We start from the raw sequence: 22590 nt of genomic DNA on the forward strand, positions 1-22590 counted from the left end.
CTCCCTTCCCCCAAACCCACCCATCCCAGCTCCACACTCAAAATCTCCAGGTATTTCTCAATCCAGATGGCAACTTTACATCACACTGAATGTTCAATATAATACAAAGGGGGGAAGGAGAGAGAAAAGATGTTTGGGGTCACGATGGAGAAGCACCTCATCTGCAGATTAGATAACAACAAAAAGGTATCACAGGAGTTTTGTTTCTGCGATTATGTGACTCGCATAGCCAGAGGCATATCTAGTATGGGCAATGGTATATTTAGGGGGTACAGCGTATGGGGCAAGGCAGAGCATATGCCCCATGTGCCACTCCTCAAGGGGCACCAGCCAGCACCCTTCAGCCTCTTGGAGTGACAGTGCCCCGCCCGCAACATCCATGTGTGGGAGCAGGTGTACAACATGAGGCCTGCAGTTTAAAGCTTGATCCAGCACTCCATCTGACTGGTCATGGAGTTTTGGGGGCGGGAGGGTGGCACGCAGCTAGCAGTATAAAGCTGGAGTAAAACCCAGTGCTCAGTTCAAAGTTGGTCTCAATCTGTCTGGGCCAAGCTTTAAACTACAAACTTGAAGTCTGCATTTTAAAGCTGGACCCAGCCATAACTAGCATTAAACATGGAATTAGGGGGTGGGGCAAGCGATAGTGCTTGCCCTGAGCACTTCTGATACACCACTGCACACAGCCACCTACTATCATTGTTCTTTCTCCATTGCCCAATACTTGAACAACTTCCCCGCTTACCTTCTTACAAATATATACAGAAATGAAAAGAGGAGTCAGTGTCTTGCCTCCCCTCCCCCGAAGCCTTCTATTTGAACGGTTTCAACTCCTCCATATTTCAGAGAGTGAAGGCACTCATTTTGCTATGGAGCCACCACTCCCTTCAAAAGTGTGCCTTCTAAATATCCATGCTCCACTGTTTCACTCTCCTCTTTAGCCTTCTCAGTCTCCTTTCCTCTGTTCCTTTTTTTCCCACAAGAAGCTCCTTTCTAACCTTCAGCAGCTATCATTCTCCCACTCTGTACCCACTTTCTCTCATTTCCAAAGTAACCAGCAGCTCTGAAGAAACTGTACACTCATTTGGGGCCCCAAACATAATGTCTTTGGGGCCGGTACAAATTTGTAACAAGTAGGCTGACAAGTTCTGTGTTAGGAAATGTCTGGAGATTGTGAGAGGTGGAACCTGGGGAGGACAGGGTTTGGAGAAGGTAAGTGTACAGTGCCCCCCAAAGCAGCCATTTTCTCCAGGAGAACTGATCTCTGTAATCTGCAGCTCAGTTGTAATACTCAGTTGTAATACTCAGTTGTTATCTCTGTAATCTGCAGCTCAGTTGTAATACCACCTGGATGTTGGCAACCCCAGTAACAAACCTGCACGATTCCATTCCACACATTAAATTTACTGATTCATGTTATAAGAATCTTATTTCTAAATTGTCACAGTTGAATGGTATCACAGGGATTGAACCTGGTCATTTTTGCCCTAGCAAGGTACACCTATCCCACCTCAGGGTCAGAATTCTTGACAGTTTTTCCCATTCGCCCATCCATTTACAGTGTTTGCTACAAGAGCATATTGTTCTGCTGGGTGTGGTAATAATGCTGCTAAGCTTGTAGACCTCATAGCCTTAGGCACATTTCCTTATTACCCTGACAGCAATTCTGTAAGGTAGGTCAGGACTACTACCCCATATTGCTTATAAGGGATGGAGATGGCGTGCTATGGCACTCACTAACATTAAAAAAATGTATTAAGTCTCTCTACCATCAGATTTATTCCCAGATAGTTGGAGAGTGATAATAATTCTGACATAATTGCCAGTATTTTCACAACTGCCTCAAATGACACAAGCCTTTTCTAATGGTGCTTTCCTGTTATCACAACATTTGTCAGATAAAATAGGAACATTTGTTCATACCATTAGGATTTTACAGGTACCTGCTTCATCAAGCAAGAGCTAACTTCTGATGTCACATGCCTAGAATCTCATTTGCTTTTGGAAAGATATCTCCTTTCTCCTTCCAGCAAAAGAAGAGAGACAGACACACTGGCACAGATAGAATGACCTCCCGGCCTGAGGACTTGCATAGATAGAGTTTGCTGTTCCTATATTTAGTGTAAAGTCATTTGTTATCCAGTAAAGTTCTACAACAACATACTTTCATCTCTGCTCTGTTATGTATTTTGCTAATTCATCGCAATGCAACACCTACACTAGGTGAGAGAATAGCTACTCATGATGGAGTACACAGTGAGTGGTAGAAACAAGCTGCTTCCCTCAGTGGCAGCTGACACCTACCACTTGGAAAATTTTAAAGACTTGAACCTCATTTGTATTTCATTATCATTTGGGAAATAATTTTTGTAAAAAAAATTACCCAGTTCAGGAATTTGCATAGGCCACAGTATACCAGAATTGCAGAGTAGGATTGCATGGTGGATTGATATGGTAAACGCATTCAGAGAAGATGATATTTTACCATTCAAAATAGTGTGGGGCTAGTAAAGCATCTCCACCCTTCTGTAATAAAATGTTTTCCCTTACCCTGACATCACTGCAATGTGTGTTTCTCTACTCCTGATCCACATAATTGGGTACCAGGGTGGCAGAAAACTGACAACTCAAGTGATTATGTAAAGGAGTCCAAATTATGGAAGGGGAAACAAGAGTAACTTGTGATGGCTTAGACCAGGGATAGCCAGTTGGTTCTTTACCAGCAGATTTGGCAGAAATCAAATTGACAAGAATGTGAAAATATTTGTTAAGCTTAACAGGCAATGAAGTTCTCTAGATGCCAAATTGGAGAGAGAAAAAGAATATGACATAAGTATGCATGTGAAAGAAGGAGACCTGTTTTCATTAGCTGTTTCTGGTTAGCTGTCCTGCCCACCTCTACCACAGTCTTACATCTCAGCTTGAGGGGGAAGAGAACACTGTAACAAAACTAGCTCAAAAATAGGATGGGGGTGGTGGGAATATGGATCTGAAAAAGGAACAAAATAGGGGTGTATCAGCTAGTTCCTAGAAACAGTGTCAGGAGGACAAAGTTCTGCTTCCTGCCCTCTTCAACAACCTGGGTTTCAGGTACTAGGCCACACTTTTTAGGCAACAGTTTTGTTACTGATTTTTGCATTCCTGCTGTGATTGCTAGTCAACAGTGCTCAACTATAGCTGTGCTTGAAAACTGGGATTGACAGGTCTCCCCGGCTACTGGTGGGGGATGGGGGTGGGTTGGGTTGGGTTTCCAGATCCAGGTTGGGAATCTCCTGGAGATTTTGAAATGGACTGGGGGGGGGGGGGCAGGTGCCTCGGTGGGGTATAATGCCATGTAGTCCAACCCCTGAAGCACCCATTTTCTCTAGGAGAACTGATCTCTGTAGACTGGAGATGAACTGTAATTCCGGGGGATCCTCAGGTCCCAACTGGAAACTGGTATCCCTGTTGGAAATGGTTGCTACCTCAGAACTGCAGCAGGAGTGGTGGTGGTGGGAATTAATAACCAATTGGAGGTGAACTGTGAAAAAAATATGAGGTAATTTGGTGGTTGGATTAAGAACCTTGTTCATGTCTAGTTTAGCAAGAAAGCACTGCAGTAATGAGCCTCCTACAAATCATGTAAATGCCAAGGATTGAGGAGGATTATTTAAGGGATTACATGGCTGGTGCCTGAGCTGAAATGTAACAGAGGTGAAATAGCGAAAATGTAAGTTTTATGTTAGTAAGAGATGTCTGTCAAATAGTGACACTGGACTGTGATTTAAAGTGTTAGAAATTATGTTGTCCAATAGTTGGTGTATGTGTGTGTGTGTTAAAGGTTTGTTTCATTCTTAATACCTGTAAATGCAGCAATTGAACCTCGCCAGTTGTAATAATGATAATGGAACACCGGTTTCACTTGAAATGCCTGGTGTAATAAAGCACTTTAATCAATGTTTGCAAAGGGAGGCATTTGCTCTCAGGAAATTCATTTCATGTACTAACAAGCCAATAAAATGTAGAGAAACAAGCACACAGACCTATATTGTAAAATGCAGAGAAATGGTGCACTACAACACTTGTGACTCAGCTTGCAAGTCAGATTCCAAGAAGCAGATTTCAGAGGATTTTTTTTGTCAAAAAGGGACATGTTCCTTTAGAATATAGACTTAGATTATGACATGTGCATCTTGGTTACAAATATTCCAGGTTTCACTGATGTTGAGAGATCAAGATTGTCAGGCTGTAGTAAGATTAGGAAAGTAATTCTAAGTTGCAGATGAATAGCTAAAGACATTGTTTATGGAGATTCACATTGAAGTCCTATTGATTTTCATTTTCATTGCTGCGTCCGTCTCACTAGTTGCAAGCGGAACTGGTCAGGAGCATACTGTCATAGTGCAGCATATGTTTAGCATGCCTGAAGCCCTACACCTACATTAAAAGGTTTCTTGCTCCCTTAAGTGAGTCTGTTCTTTCTCCCTTTTTAGTCTTCTGCTTGGAACTCCATCCTAGGACCTCTGGGTAATACTACTACAATTACTACTATAACTACTACAACTACTACTCTCTCTTAAACCTGCTTTTTAATACACAGCTTTTCTGTGGTTTAACAGTTCTCATTTGTACTGAAAATAAGCATAAATGAAAGTAGCTGTACTGCTTACATATTCTTGTCCTGTTACCAGTGCCACCAATATCTTCTCTCCTTCTGCTATTCCCCTGTGACAGATTTTAGACAGTAAGCTCCTTGGGGGAAGAAATTGTCTCTTTATGTGACAATCTGTTAATAGCCATGCACACAGACAATACAATAAGCACACATGCATAAGGGCTGAGACAAACAAATGCCTTGGAGAGCTGTTACTAATCACACTAGACATTTCTGAGTTGCTCATAAAATGGACACTTTTCACAATATGCCAAAAGAAATTATGGTACGGCGGAATCATTTGGAACATATTAGGCATGGCAAGGGCTTTTGATGAGTTGGTCCATTGGATCTAGGACTGGCTCGAGATATAGTCTAAGCAGGTCTGCTGACTCTGCTTTAGGAAATTCTTGGAGATTTGGAGGTGACCCTTAGAGAGGGTGGAGTTTGAAATGGGTGGGTAGTAGGGGGCTCCTTAGTAAAATTGCCAGTCTCCAGGTGTGTCCTGGAGATCTCCTGGAATTAAAAGTGATCTCCTGGCTACAGAGATCAGGTTCTTTGGAGCAAATGGCTGCTTTGGAGGGTGGACTTTATTGTATTATAACTGTCTGAGGTCCCTCTTCTCCCCAAATCCCTCCCTCCTTAGGCCCAGCCCCAAATCTCCAAAAAATTTCCAACCATGCTCAGCTGGGATGTGATGTCATAGAATCCAACCTCTGAAGCTGCCATTACCTCCAGGAGAGCAGGAGTCTCTATGGTCTAGAGATTAACTATAATTCCAGGAGAATGTTAAACTCGACCTGGAGGTTGGCAAGCCTAAATCCAAGATATGGGTTTTTTTGTTAGTTTGTTTAAAATTATATTTTTTTCTATTGTGGTAAAACTCTTTAGCTCCTTTGGGGAGAAAAGCTAGGAATAAATCTTTAAGCATCATTGGAAAAAGTGATTGCCAGTAGCTCTTTCATTAGTCTTGTGAGGTGTAAACCAACCTGTTCTTTAATCCATATCCATATTTATTTAATGCTCATTTATCAACCAGTCATGAGCAAAAGGAATCCTGTTCTGGTATGAAACCTGCTCTGAGTGGATCCATCTAATCTATTTACCTCATTTATAATCTGCCTTTGCTGCAGATGGTGAGACTTACTTGCACAATAAATACACCACGACGACAGGCTGGAAAAGGAATGGGCCGCAGCCCGTTTATTGAAATATCAAACATAACAGCAATAACTATATACAAAAGAGCTGGGCGGCAAACGGGTCGCACATCCCATCCCATCATATGGGACTGGCGGGAAGGGAAGCCCCAGAGATAACACTCCTTGCTTCCACCCTCTTCCCGCCCATGCTGGAGGAGAGATCGGCACCGCTAAGCCCCAAGGTCAGCGACACAGCCCGCCCTCTCCTGCCTTACGCTTGTTGGGGTGTCGGGCACCGGGTTAAGCCACATAGCCGGTTTCATCAAATCTCATCTAACCCCACTCCCTGTCGGGCAGCGTCCGGACGCTGACTCGCCTGCCAGCCTGCCCGCCATACCACCCCTTTTGACCCATAACAGGGCACAAGCTTTCACGGGAGCTCCCAGCCGGAAGGCTCGCTTCCCAGATTGAAAATGCGACACCGCTGCAAACCCGGGCCACGAAGGCTCCTCCTCGCGAGCTCACCAAGCCCGGCCTCAAGCTGGAGCCTGTCCCTATCTCAACCATCGAGGAGAGTAAGTTATGAATGGACTGGCAAGCCATTACGTCCAAACCCCACTGGTCAGGCGAGACGCCATCCGCTCAAGAAGTCTCTTGTTGTCCCGGAGATCTCGGAGTGGTCCGCCACCGCTTCCCCCCCAAGGGAGAGGACCACCTTAAGGCCGCTTTGTTGACCTTTCTGCAGGCCCACAATGTCCACGGCAGTGGGATCCACAGCTCTCCAGTGGACCTCGCTGCAGCATCTCAGACCAAAACCAAGGTCATACCAAACCATGCCTGGCAAAGTTCGAAGTGTGGTGGCCATCGCACACCGCAGGTCATCAAGGCCAGCCCGACCTGGCAGGGAGGTCCTCCTCCCCAAATGAATGACCAATAGGTCCCGTGTACGGCCGACTGGAAAATGTTCAATATTCAATTATTATGGGCTCCAGCTCATGCTTACAGCATGCCCCTGCCCCATCCACACAATCCTCACGCGCTGCGCTCGAACCGGATGATGTCTGCCCCAGTCCGGCGCATGATCTTCTTCAGCACGCGGTTGATTTGCGGCTGTGCCCCACGGTCTACACCTGTCGAGCAGACAGTCTGCGCGCCCCTGGAGGCACTGTGGAAAGAATTAACCTGCGCAAGTCAGGTGTGGGCTAATGTCACCGGAAGGCCCCGGACCGCCACCCGCCCAAAGCTAAAATGTCTTCCTGCGCCCTACCATGTCCTGTGCCGCCGCCGCGGTAAAACGGCACCTATCCTGAAGGCAGTGCAGGCCAAAATTAAGCGCCGACGCAGCCCAGCCCGGCCAGGCATGCCCGAACACCGCCAGGAACTGGAACCTGGTGAGGGGACTCCATCCTCATGCACTAAGAGCATGCCACCGCACTCGCGGGCTCCAATGCCGGAGCCACGCGTGATGAGTGGAGTGGGATGGGGCAGGAGGCGCCACCCGTAGGGCTGGCACATGGTACTCAAGCACCGCTAATCTCTCCTGGTCGCTTTGAAAGAGCCAGCCACGATAGACCATGTCCCCAGACAGACTAGGTGCTCCCTTTGCAGCCCCCCCCGGTGCTGGAAGGCCGATCCCTGGTGGGGCGACCAGTTCCCCGAGCCTGAAAGCCCCTATGGTGTGCCAGGTGGAAAGCCGCTGTGAAGAGCAAGCACTCATAGTACGCGAAGCGCGACACCGCCGCTAGCACCCCGGGTGACTGCCCGAAGCACCTCCCTTGGCATCGGGCCTGAAACTGGATCCCCGCTGCACTAGCTTCCACCTCGCTTAACAACCAGCCATCACCGAGCCGGGCGCATCCGGAATTTAACGCCTTTGGTAACGGCCCGAAACCCGGTGACCCTGCAATAGGAAGGCGGTGATGCCCATGCCAGCCGTACCCCATGTGGTAGCGGGGGTGCATCCCCTGCCTGCGGGGATGAACAGGTATACTTTCGGTGGAGAGTCATTGTCCACTCGGGCCAAGGACATCCACATCCCGTGGTCACGGGCTAAGCTCACGGTCCCTTGCGGCACGGCTCGGTCGCATTGCCTGCATGTGGCCGGTGCCAACGAAGTTCAAACACCTGTAGCGATGACTCGCTCGCATGCCAAGGCCCAGAGGATCGCCGCACTGTCGCCGGAAACAGCTCCACCGGGGCTGCGTAGGCTTCTGCACCCATCCAACGCTGAAATGGCGATAAGGCCAGCAATCTCATTCTGCAAACCTGGAACGAAAGCAGCTTTAAAGGAAAATGTTAAAAGAGAGGCAGGTAAGAACCAAATTATGAACCAAGCCATGACCCTGCCGATTTGAGGACTGCCTGTTCACCTCCACGTAACCACAGCACTGTTATCACACCAGAAAAGCACACTTCACTTTTGCCAAAGGTCGGTGCCAGACGGCGACCGCCACCAAGATGGGAAACAGCTCCAGAAAGAGTGAGATCCCTGGTGATATTCCCTGTGGGAGATGCTGTGGCCGGGGCCAGAGACCTTGAGCCCACCGGCCCTGAGACAAGCAAAACCCCAAAACCAAAGGCACGAGATAGAGTGGCACCTGCAACTCCAAGCCGGGTTCCAGAGGTGCCTGCCACAGGGAAATGCCGCTTGAAGCCCCCCATGAACGCTTCAGCCAGACCTGCAGATCCTCCTTCCAGACTCAGGCTACCCTGATGCGGTGTGATCAGGGGCTTGCAGCCCGGCCAAAGGACCTAGGCCAGCCGAGAGCAGAACGCTTCTGCCGAGGCGCCACCACCCTGCAAGCCAAATAAAGGTGGCCTCAGTAAGGAGTTGGACCCTGGCTAACCCTGCATGTTTTTTATGGAGCACGGATTGCAGCAGGGTGGTGAGGGCCAGGAGCCATCCGCAGGGAGCTGGCAGGATGCCTGAACCGAGTCCAGGTGGAAGCCCAAATAGAGAGGGCAGTGGAGGGCCCTCTGCCTTGTTGGGAGCCAAGGGGACCTCAGCCTGGGGCCGGCAGGGCCTGGAAAGCCTGGCAAAGCAAAAAAATCACGCATTCCCCGGGTGGCCCTGCCCGCACCCATGAACAAAATCACCCAGATAATGAGTCACCCGCCCGGAGGGTACACCTTTCGCTGAACGCCCATTCAAGGAGGACGCGTTGCAGAAAGTCTCAAAAGCCGTGCACAGGCAAAGGAAGCAGCCCATGGGCATGGCCTTGTTCCATGCAAACCAGCTGCCTTGATGGAAATGGATGCCCAGCAGCTCGAAGTCCAGGAAGCGGCAAGAGCCGAAAGCTTAGATTGAATGTCACATTTGCCAGAAGGCAACAGCGCCACTGGTGAGGACCCTGAGGCTGAGGAGGGAAGTGGAGTGGCTGAAGGGGCCCGCCATGCAACCGCCCTGATTTTCGGCACCAGTTTGTCCAGCCACCAGCCAGGAGCTCCCCGGACCGGTCAAGCTTGTCCGCTTCTGGTGGCACTTCTTAAGCAGGGCCTCGGTAGGGGATTCGGGAAACCAGAGGGAGAAAACCTGCCCCCAGCAGGCAACGCTGACACGCCTGTCTCACCGGGTATCGCAGCCACACCAGCAAAGGCTGAAGGCTAACAGGTGTGGAGCCAGCCGCATCTGCAGTTGGAAAAGTAGGCGCCAATGTTTCGCGGGCGGGGCACTGCTTTGACCAATCGAAACTTTTTTTTGTGTGGCCCGGCGGCGCCGGAGACCGAGCTCGTCGCGCATAGAGCTCACGACTTGGGGTGAGCTCGCTTCATGACTGCCAGGAACAGTTAGGAACGAATATGTTCAAACCTGCACTTGGCTTCACGCCGCTGCTGGGTGTCGGCTAATTCCCAACAAAGTTCTTTGTTCCGCCCACCCGGAAAGCTCTTTTATGATTTTACGGGGCAGATGGCTCGTGACGCAATTTTCACGTCGGTTGACGCATTTCCACCATCCAGGTTGGTCTTATCGCATTAGCATCCCAGCGAACCCGTACTCTTGTGGGACGCGTGCTTCGGTTCCGGATGGCATCATCGTAGGCAATGAGCTGCTGGCTCGCTGCCAGCTCGAAAGCTTCGCCATGCACGTGGACATGTGGAGCACGCCAGGTGCCAGGCCCGCGATAGGGGGTAGGCGTCTCCGGACGAGGCCAGGAATTCAGTGAAACCCTGCAGCCAGTTGCTGTAGCACGCTTTGGCTGTCACTGGTCCGCCGCTTGTCTGTCGGCTTCCGGACGCAGCCATATCTCGCCCTCCGCCCGGGAAAGCTTGAATGTATCGACATAGTACCCGCCGAGTGCCCGCCCCGGAGCTTCCTAGGAGGTGGGGACTCAGGCTTGTTGCCGCTGCCCTGAGCCGGGCTGGGAAGGTCAGCCCGCACTTCTGCCTGCATTTTGGCGCATCCAAATGGTGGGCACGGTTCCCTTTGGATACCAGACCAATTCCCCAACCTGGGCATGCGTCGCCCTCGGAGGACTCACCCGGAAGATGAAGAGCTGGGAGGACCGCCTGGCGGACCAAGGCGCTCGACGCATCGCTCTCCTCCTGCTTCTCCCAAGCCGGAGGTTGACCCAGCGGATGCGCCCACTGATGAATGGACGCTGCTGACTGGCGGCGAAGGCTGGAGGTCACGCCTCGGCCGAGGTGCCCGCTTCGAGTGCCACTTATTGCTTTTGCCGGCAACCGCTGACGGGGGCTCCGCCCTGCACCCAGCGGGGACTGGAATCGCTGGCCACACCGCCAGGGCTCTATGGACGGCATCAAGCATGATCCGCTGGTGCGCATCAGGAAAGTGATCCAGTTCGCCGCCGTCTCATTAGGAGGTCGCTGAGAGCCCTCTGCCTGCGGGGGGTGCTCCACTGGGCCAGCTGGCCTGCCCCGGCCAATGGGGACAGACTCCAAGTCGCAGCCGCCAGCGCCGCTGGCAATTAACTTACCGCCAATCCACCGGCCGCTTCTTCCGGAGACTGGCCGGACTGGACCCAACCTTATTTAAGAAGGGCTGAAAGCTCTGCCTTGTTTCCTTGCCCTTGGCAGCAGGACCCGCTGAGCCGGCGACCCGGTCACGCGACTCAGCAAGGAGAGAAAGAAGGAATAAAAGGGAGAACAAGCAAGGTGAGGAAAAGTCGGAGAAAAGGAAAGAAAAAGGCAAGTTTAGAGGCCGCAACAGTCTCCTTCCAGGCCTTGCGCGAGAGCGCCAACCACACTGCACTTTTGCTACGTCTCAGCAAATGGGAAGGGCGACCCGAGAGGCGCTATATATACCCAGGCTCCTTCCGCCAAAGCGGCTGGGAGCCAATCAATGCACCCGGTTCTGCAGCATGCAATTCCTACCTTGCAACCCCTTATTTTGCTGCGCTGCTCACCCCAGCAGCAATGGCTGCCCCTGGTTATTCAGGTGCATCTTATTTCTTACCCGGACTCAAGGCAAATTACACAGAGTCAAGACAATTGACAGGATGGATGAGGAATTCCCAGGCTGATGCTTGTGGTTTTAGAAAGAGGGCAGGACAAGAAGAAGCTTTTCTTCAGCAAGGCCTCTGACTGTGCAGATTTTTTAAACTATTGTTTTGGCAGAACCTGCCTCCACAGCTAAAGGAGCTTCACTGTGTCATTGAAAGCAAGTTGCAACAGCCATTTTGTGGCTGCATCCATCATGCTGTGTTAGAATTCCAGGTTCAAAAAAGTTTGGGGCCCCTGTGATTTTGTTAATAGCTATATGTTGCAGTGAAGGTTTTTAAATTGCCAAATTATTTCTGATATACTGTGATGCTGAACATGTCCAATAGCAAAAAATGGATTGTTGATCTGCTGCCAGTTTACATGCATTTGAGCCAGCGCTGTGGTCTGCTCCTCAACAGTGTAATTGCTTTTAGGAGTACAAGAACACAGAAAAAAAATAAACTTGAATTTTTCATCCCCTTATTCCCATTGGGATAGATACCAGAGCAACCAGGAGCTATCAGTAGTGTGTTCGCACATCTATAGCCATTAATGATCTGCTGGAGCTACTTAAGCTTTTGATGTTTTGGCACCTCTGTATAGTGTGAGACTGTTGTTCCTGAGATTCAGGGCACATTTGCAGTGTGCAGAAGAAAGCTAAGTCTGCTTCTCATTTCAAATAACTGAATTCATAACAAACCAAATTCGATGTGTTTTTTTCAAGAAAGGTGCTGAAAGATGTTAAAGGGAGCAATTGTGTATAGGCTGGCAAACATAGAGATATAGGAAATTTAGACAAAAAGGCTAGTCCACTAAAAAAGAAGATTGTCTGAAGCACTTTTTTACATGGTTGTGTACAATACAAATCCACACTGTATTGTAGGAGACTTCTGTCTTCCACTGTCACCTCTGTCCAAGGTAGCAGTCACGAACAAGACAGGATCAAGCAGCAAATAGGATGACTGTTTCTTGATCAGGAAGGTATTTTATTCAGATCTGATAGCAGCAAGCAGATAGCTACCTGGGTCCCTGAAACCCAGGCACCCAGGTAGCTATCTGCTTGCTGCTATCAGATCTGAATAAAATACCTTCCAGATCAAAGGCATACATAAACCTTTATAGTGGTTATAAAAAGGGCGCAGTTTACTCAATTAACCTATCAATTTCTACTGCACCTGCACTACATAAGAACATAAAAACTAGCCTGCTGGATCAGACCAGAGTCCATCTAGTCCAGCACTCTGCTATTCGCAGTGGCCCACCAGGTGCCTTGGGGAGCTCACATGCAGGATGTGAAAGCAATGGCCTTCTGCTGCTGCTGCTCCTGAGCACCCGGTCTGCTAAGGCATTTGCAATCTAAGATCAAGGAGGATCAAGATTGGTAGCCATAGATCGACTTCTCCTCCATAAATCTGTCCAAGCCCTTTTTAAAACTATCCAGGTTAGTGGCTATCACCACCTCCTGTGGCAGCATATTCCAAACACCAATCACACATTGCGTGGAGAAGTGTTTCCTTTTATTAGACCTAATTCTTCCCTCCAGCATTTTCAATGAATGCCCCCTGGTTCTAGTATTGTGAGAAAGAGAGAAAAATTTCTCTCTGTCAACATTTTCTATCCCATGCATAATTTTATAGACTTCAATTATATCCTCCCTCAGAAGTCTCCTCTCCAAACTAAAGAGTCCCAAACGCTGCAGCTTCTCCTCATAAGGAAGGTGCTCCAATCCTTCAATCATCCTCGTTGCCCTTCTCTGCACTTTTTCTATCACTTCGATATCCTTTTTGAGATGTAGTGACCAGAACTGAACACAGTACTCCAAGTGCGGTCACACCACGGCTTTATATAAGGGCATGACAATCCTTGCTGTTTTATTATCACCTCCTTTCCTAATTATCCCCAGCATAGAGTTTGCCTTTTTCACAGCTGCCATGCATTGAGTTGACATTCCCATGGAACTATCAACTAAGATGCCCAAATCCCTTTCCTGGTCTGTGATTGATATCACTGACCCTTGTAGCGTGTATGTGAAGTTTGAATTTTTTGCCCCTATGTGCATCACTTTACATTTTGCTACATTGAACTGCATTTGCCATTTCTGAGCCCACTCACCTAATTGATCAAGGTCCGCTTGGAGCTCTTCGCAATCCTTTGTGGTTCTCACCACGCTACATAATTTGGTATCATTCACAAACTTGGCCACCACGCTACCCACCCCTACTTCCAGGTCATTTATTAATAGGTTAAAGAGTTAACTGGTCCCAATACGGATCCCTTGGGGGACACTACTCCCACATCTCCATTGTGAGAACTTCCCGATTTATACTCCACCCTTTTGTTTCCTGTTCCTCAACCAGTTTTTAATCCATAGGAGGACTTCCCCTCTTATTCCTTCATTGCTGAGTTTTCTCAACAGTCTCTGGTGAGGAACTTTGTCAAAAGCCTTTTGGAAATCCAAGTAGACAATGTCCACTGGTTCCTCCTTATCCACATGCCTGTTTACTCCCTCAAAGAACTCTAGTAAGTTTGTAAGACAGAACTTGCCTCTGCAAAAGCCATGCTGACTCTTCCTCAGCAGGTCTTGCTTTTCTACAGGTTTAATAATTTTATCTTTAATGATAGATTCTACTAATTTACCAGGAACAGATGTCAAACTGACTGGCCTGTAATTTCCCGGGTCCCCCCTAGACCCTTTCTTAAAGATTGGTGTGACATTTCTTAAAGATTGGTGTGGCATTGGCCATCTTCCAGTCTTCAGAGATGGAGGCAGATTTCAGGGATAAGTTGCATATTAAAGTGAGAACATCAGCAATTTCATGCTTGAGCTCTTTAAGAACTCTTGGATGAATGCAATCTGGGCCAGGGGATTTGGTAGCATTTAGTTTATCAATGGCTGCCAGAACTTCTTCCTTGTCTACCACTATCTTTGCTAGTTCCTTGGATTCACCTCCTAAGAAGCTTGGTTCAGGTGCAGGAATTTTCCTCACCTCCTCTTGGGTGAAGACAGATGCAAAGAATTCATTCAGCTTCTTTGCAATCTCCCTGTCATCTTTTAGCACACCTTTTGTTCCTTCATCATCTAATGGGCCTACCGCTTCCCTAGCTGGCTTCCCTAGCTGGCTTCCTGCTTTTGATGTACTTGAAGAACTGTTTGTTGCTGGTCTTGATGTTTGCAGCCATGCGTTCCTCATAAGGGAGAAGTGCGCCAGGCCCTATCCTTAACTGGGAAAAGGGGAGGCTTTGTTTCCCCCCACTGCCACCCCAAAACAATAGCTAATCAGAAAGCCGGACACTGGGGATGTTTGTGTATGCACTTGCGGTGCAAATGCAAAAGACCTGGGCTTGTGCGAAACAAATTGGAGTATTTCCTCTCAATCTTCACTTGATTCCTTCACATAAACAGGCAGCCATGAGAAGGGTGAAGTTGGGATAAAATAGACCTGAATTGTAAGATACCGTTTGTAATCAAGTATAATTGTGCCGTGCAGAAATGGCCATATTGTTGTTGTTGGTGGTGGTGGTGGTGTATGCTGTACCTGCTGTTATGTAATAGCCCTGGATGGGCAATCAAACACCATTACTCTGACAAAAGACCTGGTCCTGGGAGAGCTGAAAATAACCAGAAGTGGCTTGATGACTATGAATTTTGAACAGAAGAGGCTTGTGAGGATCAGGGTAGGTGTTATAGATTGGTCTTGCTGAAGTACTAGAAGGAGAAGCTACCTGAAGAATCTGTAGATGCAATTTTCATGAAATCTGAGAACTATTAATTCTCCACATGCTGGCTGGCTGCTTATTTGCACTTTTGGAAATAAAGGAATATTACAAAAGATCATAATGCCAAGCAACAAAACTCTGTAAAATTGCCCGGAAATTTCTCACTGCTTGGGGAAATGGGGTGTATATCAGAGTATGTGGAACTGGGTAAGTGAGCTAGGAAAGCTGTCAGGGGAAATTACTCAGGTACACAGAGGAAAGATAGAGTGTAAAGAAACAGAAAAAGGAAGTCATTCATTGGAGAAGCACAGAGACAGACAGCTGAGGAATTGGTAGAATTGTTTAATAAAAAAGCTTCCATATTACTGTTACGTATTAGCTAATTACAAATATAATGCAAATCAGAGAACACACAACACCATTATAAGGGGGAGAATGCAGGAGTGTTCCCACTTAAGGGTAGTACTGAAGAGCCATACTTGCCAACTTCACATTTTGAATATTATGCAGAGTTTTGTCACCTTTAGGCCATTAGCATATTATGGATGGATTATATAAACAGCAAAAGGAAACTTGGGGCACCTAAAGACAAATAGGTGCCACAAGACTCCTTTTTGATGGAAATTTAGGTGGATTCCACACAGTAGAAATATAACAGGCTGATAAAGGGAAATATCCCAGTTTGGAAAAGTAGTTTGCACAGGTCCCTTCCCCAAAACAGGATTGGCACATTATATTTCCCTCAACCCAGGTTTTTCAAAAAAAAAAGTCTAAATTAGCGATCTTTGAACCCACTCCTGAGTGAACATCATAGGCACCAAACACTCCCCCCCCCTGCTGCCACCTACCAGCCATTTTCCTGCCTTCCTCACGTCATTTCAGTTTAGTTTCTGCTGATGTGTTGGCCGGTGTGACTCTGTTACAGGCCGCCATTTCTCAAACGTTCCCCAATCTCGTTTTTCTCCCCATGGCAGTGATTGTGAGCACCATTTCACTGCGATATCTGGCTTATTCTGCAGCTCATGAAACAGAACCATTCCAAGAAACGGGTCTCCGATTCTGATATCTGCCACAGTGCCCAAAAAATGTAGCTCTGCAGATAAGACATATTGATTTGCTCCCTTTTTGGACAAATTTTATTATTTTGTACATCAGAACATTAGGGGGGTTGTATGCTTCATGCTTGCATGTGCCATGTGCATTTCAACGTACTTCCCTAAACTTTTTTTCGCCACTGGAAATAGTCCCGTCAACCAATCGGGGAAGGGAAGGTCCTGAAGTTGGGCTCCTGAGTCGGTTGTTGTGCCATTAAACAACCAATCAGAAGTGTTCCCTTAGCAGAGGGTGGGAAGGGTGGGAAGGGGGGGTGTGTGGTGATGGAACAGCTAGTCAAAATGGGATGTTTGCACCTGTGTAGCTATGCATTATTAATTTTTTTTAATAGCGTGCTCGTGTGAAGAGGCAGAAAGAAAATGGATTATATTCCTCAACTTCAACTTGATTCTTTAATAGAAAACAGGCACCCATGCAAAGGATAAAAATGGACCTGGATTCAAAACTAACGGATGCAACCGTTATTATTATGCTGTACAGAATCCATCACAGCTACCCCACTGGATAACATGAAGAAGCAATTTAAACTGTATTGGCTCAGTCTACAATTAAGGATATTCTGTTTTTACATACAAAAATAGTTACTAAAGCGGTCCCTGGAAGTTTGTGGTTGAAATGGGGTTGCCAGGTCCCCCCTGGTCATTGGCAGGGTATGGGGGTGGTGGGCAGCAAGATCCAGGTTAGAGAACTCCTGCAGATTTAAGGACAGAGCCCAGAGAAGACAGGGATTTCAGTGCGGCATGATACCATAGATTATCCTCCAAAGCATCCATTTTATCCAGGTTAACTGATCTTTGTTGTCTGGAGATGAGCTATAATACCGGGGATTCCCATATCCTGCCCGGAGGCTGGCATCTCTAGCCTTGAAAAGCCAGAAAAGGAGCCCTTGGAAATAGATTGCACAATGACATTAAAACTGGCAGTTCTAAGTGTGAATTCATACATGCACTTCTCCCATTTCTCATGTGTGTGGGTGAAGAACAGAAATGTATTTCTGAATATGTAGGTATAAAAGTTGATGTGTAACCATAGAAAAATCAGTTTCAAGTGTGTTTGTAGTGAGTTTCTGAATTGATTGATGACCATGCAGGAAGAATGATTTGAATCACATCTCAGCCTTTCTGTGCTTTACAGTGCCAGTGGGATTTTGCTGCTCACTTAGAATCTATTAAATATGTCCTGCATTTACATTGATACATTTCTGTAAGTAAAACCTTGAGCCTAAAATAACCATCAGGTCTTCTGTACTACTGACATTACAACAGTGGCTACTGAGATTATATAAAAATTAGGGAAACTGTTTTGTGAAAATGATGAAAAGGATATATATCCAAATATATATCTTTAACTGATGCAAGCATGAATTGGCCCTTTAATTTACCTCATTTACTGCTAGTCGGGAAAGCTACTGTTGCCACCCAGGCAACTCTTCGTTCTTCACAAAGGTGATATGGCGAGTGTTAAGGAAATGACAGCAGGTGCCAAACTTATTCCTGAGCCATTGTGTTTGTGAAGAGGAGGAGGGTGTAACTATGTCAAGGCAGCACAGGAATGGATACAGTGGTGAGTAAAACTTTTCGTTTTGCAGGAATGAATCTGAGGGATGAGTGGTGGTGAGTGGTAATTTAGTAAGGATGGTGCATGCGCTAAAGTATATGACACAGAGATGGTAGTATGGGCTGGCAGATGTTCAATTACTCCAGCAGAGATGAAACTCAATCTGCAGTGCTCACTCTGTTTCCCCTGATTAGGCTGCTTTTAGGGGATAGGGAAGGCTCAAGGGCATGGAAGAGATTGCTCATTCTGTAGTGCTTGTGCCCCATACCCCAGATTAGGCTGCTGCTAGGAGCGGGAGGGGGGGAGGGGGAGGAGGGGGACAGTGAGAAGAAGAGGGAAGTTGCAGCCCTTGGTAAAGCAGATGCTGTGGCTATTAGCTGGGCAAGACTATGGTGAGCAGAGAGAAAGGAGAGCTAAATGTTCCAGAGAAGATGTTCAAAGATGCCAAGTTCTATGCAGTGGGAGTCAAGGGCCATTTGTGCATTTGTGGCCTGCCCTGCAGTGAGTGTACATTTCCTTCAGAACAGATTCTTGATTGCACTATATGTCCCCTAGCCCCTGCGAACTCACTGTACTGCCTAGGAGAGAAGCCATGCGGCTTCCAGAACCTCCAAAAGTGTGACTTTTCTCCTGCTTACCTGATAGCATTTTTACCACTCTTTGGGCTAACAGAGCAGCCTACAGGGTTTATTTCTTTAAAAAATATGGCCAAAAACAAACAAAAAAGCGGGTGGGCAACAGAGGAAGTATATTGGCTGGCTTGACAGAGATCTCACAGTAAGGGAGAAGTATTAATTTCCGGATTTAATTGTTCCGTGAGGAAAAAAACCTTTGCAAGGGAAAGAGCTGTGGGGGAAGCACTGCATGCACAATCGGCCACATACCTACCTATTACAAATATCCCTCCTCCCCATGAGAAAAGCACCTTCGTGCTCTTTTCCTACTCTGCGTAGGCCTTTTCAATTCCTTGTCTTCGGGCCACCTGGCTTTTTTGAAGGACTGCAGCAGCGTGTTTGGGGCAGCGTGCTGGTTTTAGGCATGGAAGGAAATATTTAGCGAGGGGGGTGTCTTAAGGCACATGTTAAGTACTCACAGGGGGAGAAGGGTTTGGGGGGCTGGTAACCATTAACAGTTTTGGGTCAGTGGCGTAGCGCCAAAAAGGCAGGGGGGGTGTAATGCCCTGGGCGGAGCAGCAGGGGAGGCATGGCCGGGCCGTAGAAGGGGCATTCTGGGCTGGGGGCATTCCAGGGTGGGGCACACATGTGCCCCAGGTGCAGTTTTCCCTCGCTCCACCCCTGGTTTGGGTGTCTTATTTGCCCCTCTTTCTCCTCCACCCTCCAGTACTTTGGGCTGTGCTGAGGTGGTGCAAGTCCTGAAGCAGCCTGTGGTAAAATGGGGTGGAAGGGAAGAGGACATTCTGTTCTCTTGTCCCTCTCCACTTTAAAACTTGGAGCTGCATTATGCTTGACTTTACCAAAGGCCTTGAGTAGACCCACCCCCTCATCCAGTAGGCTTGGTCTTCCCCAAAGGGCCTGATTTTACACCTTGGGACGGACACAGGGGACAAGAACAGAGAGCCTATTTAGATACATTAAGTGCCTTCAAGTCATTTCTAGCTTATTAATTGATAACCTCCCAAACTTCCTCTCATAAACAGCCTAGCTCAGGTCATGCAAACTGAGGGCCATGGCTTTCTTTATTGAGTCAATCCATCTCATTGTGGGTCTTCCTCTTTTCCTACTGTATTTGACATTTCCTAGCATTATTGTCTTTTCCAGTGACTAAAGTACAGTAACTTCAGTTTAGCCTTTTTATTTTCTATGTAGTAGCATAATTACCAGAGCAAGATTTCCTTGGACTATACTTAATTAGGCTGTGGAGGAGCATGAGGTGTGTTTGATGTTTCCCATGTCAAAATTATGTGTGCTGTATTTTTTAAAAAAAGTCAGGGAAAAGGCTAGGATGAAAAACTGTCACCTTGGGTTGGGTTTTTATGTATGCAAAGGGGTTGAGGGAATAGTCAAACTTTATGGATAGATCAAATAATGCAAAAATGTAATTATTCATTAACAGTTCATAAAGGTCAACATAATTTATTCAGTCATTTAAAAGAGTTGTTGATTGTATTAATTGAATATACATATATTTATAAAGAAAAAATATGTGTATAATATATGCAGAGGTGTTTTAAATACCTTGGCCTTTTTTCCCCACACAATCTTTCATGGATCCCCCATAAAAAGGCAATACTTACCCAGTCTTCATCTAGCATTTCTGGAATCCTTCGCTTTTTCTATAGCAGAGGGCACTTTTTTATTCCTGCCGCATTAAAGATTTTTAATGCGAAGATTGAATCTCAATTATTCTATGGAGTTCCAATCTGGATACAGGCTGTTAACCGTTCCCGCAATTCTCTCCAATCCATATTTTTCCACAAAATTATGCGATTACCAAACTGTGTCCCCTACGCAGCCCTATGTTTGGAACTTGGGCAAAATTCTTTGGAACTCAAAGCTTGGCTTAGAGCCTTTAGATTTTGGCTGCGTCTTCATTATCTTCCACCTGTACATTCCCTTGTTTCCTTAATACTTCCAGACACACAGGTTAACCCCTGGTTTTCTCTGACTGAAAATAAAATTGTAGCTATTGGATTGACTCTTGAATCACTCTACTCCCTTTCCTGTTCAGAAGAGTACAAACTACTCAAGGGCCGGCTCTTAGATTGGGAATTTGCCGAATTATATCTAGCAGCTAAACGAACTTGCTCTCCTACACAATTTTTAATTCCATTTGAGCAGGGTCGCATGGCCCATTACTGTGTCACTTTGAACTGATTTGTCTACTTCTTTCCCTACAGATCACCAGAAGCTGGAACGTGAGGCTCGGATCTGCCGTCTCCTGAAGCATCCAAATATAGGTAGGCAAGGCCTTCTTCACCCTGACATAGACAAGATGGACTAGCCTGATCTCATCAGATCTCAGAAGCTAAGCAGGATCAGCCCATTTAGCACTTGGATGGGAGACCACCAAGGAAGTCCAGGATTGCTATGCAGAGTCAGGCAATGGCAAACCATCTTTGTTAGTTTCTTGCCTAGAAAATCCTGCAAATAAATTGGCTGCAACTTGATGGACGTTTCCATCACCAAAAGTGATCTTCTGTTTGTCCTGGGTACAAATATTTAAGAAAGCAATACCTTTCTTAACTTTATTGCCTTTGTTGTTATCAACTGCCATTTAGGACAGTCATGCTGAACATTTCAAAGATAAACACCACCCATGTTGATTAGGGTTGCCAGATCCTGAAGATTTGGGGATGGAGCCTGGGGAGGACAGGAACCACAGTGAAATAAAATGCCAGGGATTCCATCCTCCTAAGCATCTTACAAAACAGGTGAAGATCCTGTAAAAGAGAAAACAGCCCAATCAGAATGAATGTGGACCACTACTCACCAGAGGCGTAGCTGGGCCAAACTGCGCCCGGTGCGCAGTGTGTTTTTTCCGCCCACCCTAGGCCCCCGTGGTGTCCCCCCCACGTCACACCCCCTGCCCCCCTTCCCACACACCCCGCCCCCCTTCCCCCTGCCCCTCCCCTCTTCCTTGCGCCCCCGGCGCCCCCCCTCGACACCCCCCCTTTCCACACTTACCTTAGTTCCTTTTCTTTTTCTAGTACTTTTTCAGGCTGAAAAAAGCGGCCTCTTCACACTTCAGGCTAAAAACTGCCTGAGGAATCCCTTAGTACTTCCAAGGAGACGCTTGGCCAGGAGACCCTTTAAGGTCCAGCCGGAGAACTGCAGGATTCCCTCAGGGCCGTTTTGGACCCTGAACTGTAAATAGGCTGCTTTTTTCAGCCCTGGAATGAAAGTACTCAGAAAAAAGAAAAGGAACAGTAAGGCAAGTGATGGAAAGGGGGTGTACGAAATACCAAAGGCACAAGGAAAAGGGGAGGGGTCGGGGGCAATTTTCCGCGCTCCCTAGGTGTGTGCCTGGTGCACAACGCATCCCCTTGCTGCTTCGCCATTGCTACTAACTGCAATGAATGTGCAAAGCTAGGTAAATAGAGTATGTAAACTTGTAGTATGTATAAACTTGTTTCTGTTTGGCCTTTTCGCCTATTGAAGATAACATTTCACGCATCTGAGGAAGTGGGCTCAAGATCATGAAAGTTTATTCCTCTATAAACATGTTACTCATCAAGGATTCTTTGAATTCAGCAGATTAACCCAGCTACCCTTCTGGTACATATTCTGTAGAGATGAATTATTTTGGAATAATGACAATCTGCTAACCTGAGTGTGCTCCATGATTATATTTTGGAATGTGACCATCTAATCCCTCTCCTTCTTATATCGGTTTATATTAAATGCTATTCCACTGAAATGTAAATGTTTTGGACAATCATTGTACATTGCCATTCCATTTATTAACAGATGTACCTGTAAGGTCATAGGCTTTTAGACATTTTAGAGTTTTTTCATTGCTACCATTATTCCACTCCATCTCTCCCACTGATATTTTCTTTTAAAAATGGATTCAGTTGTGGGCATATTCTTTTGGAATGATGGCCAGATATAATGAGTCCCAGGCTCCTATATCTTTGGTAGGAGCAGGTAAAATTTTTCTCATCCTGCCATGGAAAGTTGTATCTGCTCAGATTCCTACTGCTGGGCAATTAATGCCCTGACCTGGGTAGCCACAGGCTAGCCATTTTGTGATCATTCTGTTTTTTTTAATTATCTATGAATTTGATACTACATTGTTTCAAAGTCTCATGCAGCGATTCTCATAGGTTGTGTACAAAAGGCTTCAAAGCTTCAACTCTTCCACAATAATTTTTTTAAACTGACAAAAATAAGCAGGCGAGCCAACAGAGCAAGTTCAGAAAATGGTGCCGAGGAAGAAGTCTGGGGACTGCAGAGAGCCATGGGAAACGTTTTAAAGAAATACAGCAAGTCAAAACATTTTGAAAATGTTTCAACAAAAGAATCACTAAAA

General features: G+C 46.8%; 1 protein-coding gene across 2 annotated transcripts in view; it reads left to right on the forward strand.

The window, feature by feature from the left end:
• CAMK2A (calcium/calmodulin dependent protein kinase II alpha) overlaps positions 1 to 22590 on the forward strand; it is a 185441-nt gene that overhangs the window by 69612 nt on the left and 93239 nt on the right. For both annotated transcript variants that reach the window (XM_048491386.1, XM_048491387.1), the window contains exon 3: positions 20456 to 20515. In XM_048491386.1, the coding sequence (XP_048347343.1) occupies positions 20456 to 20515 (60 nt within the window). The remainder of the gene's footprint in view (positions 1 to 20455; positions 20516 to 22590) is intronic.

This window comes from Sphaerodactylus townsendi, linkage group LG03 (assembly GCF_021028975.2).
Source record: "Sphaerodactylus townsendi isolate TG3544 linkage group LG03, MPM_Stown_v2.3, whole genome shotgun sequence".
Lineage (NCBI taxonomy): Eukaryota > Metazoa > Chordata > Lepidosauria > Squamata > Sphaerodactylidae > Sphaerodactylus > Sphaerodactylus townsendi.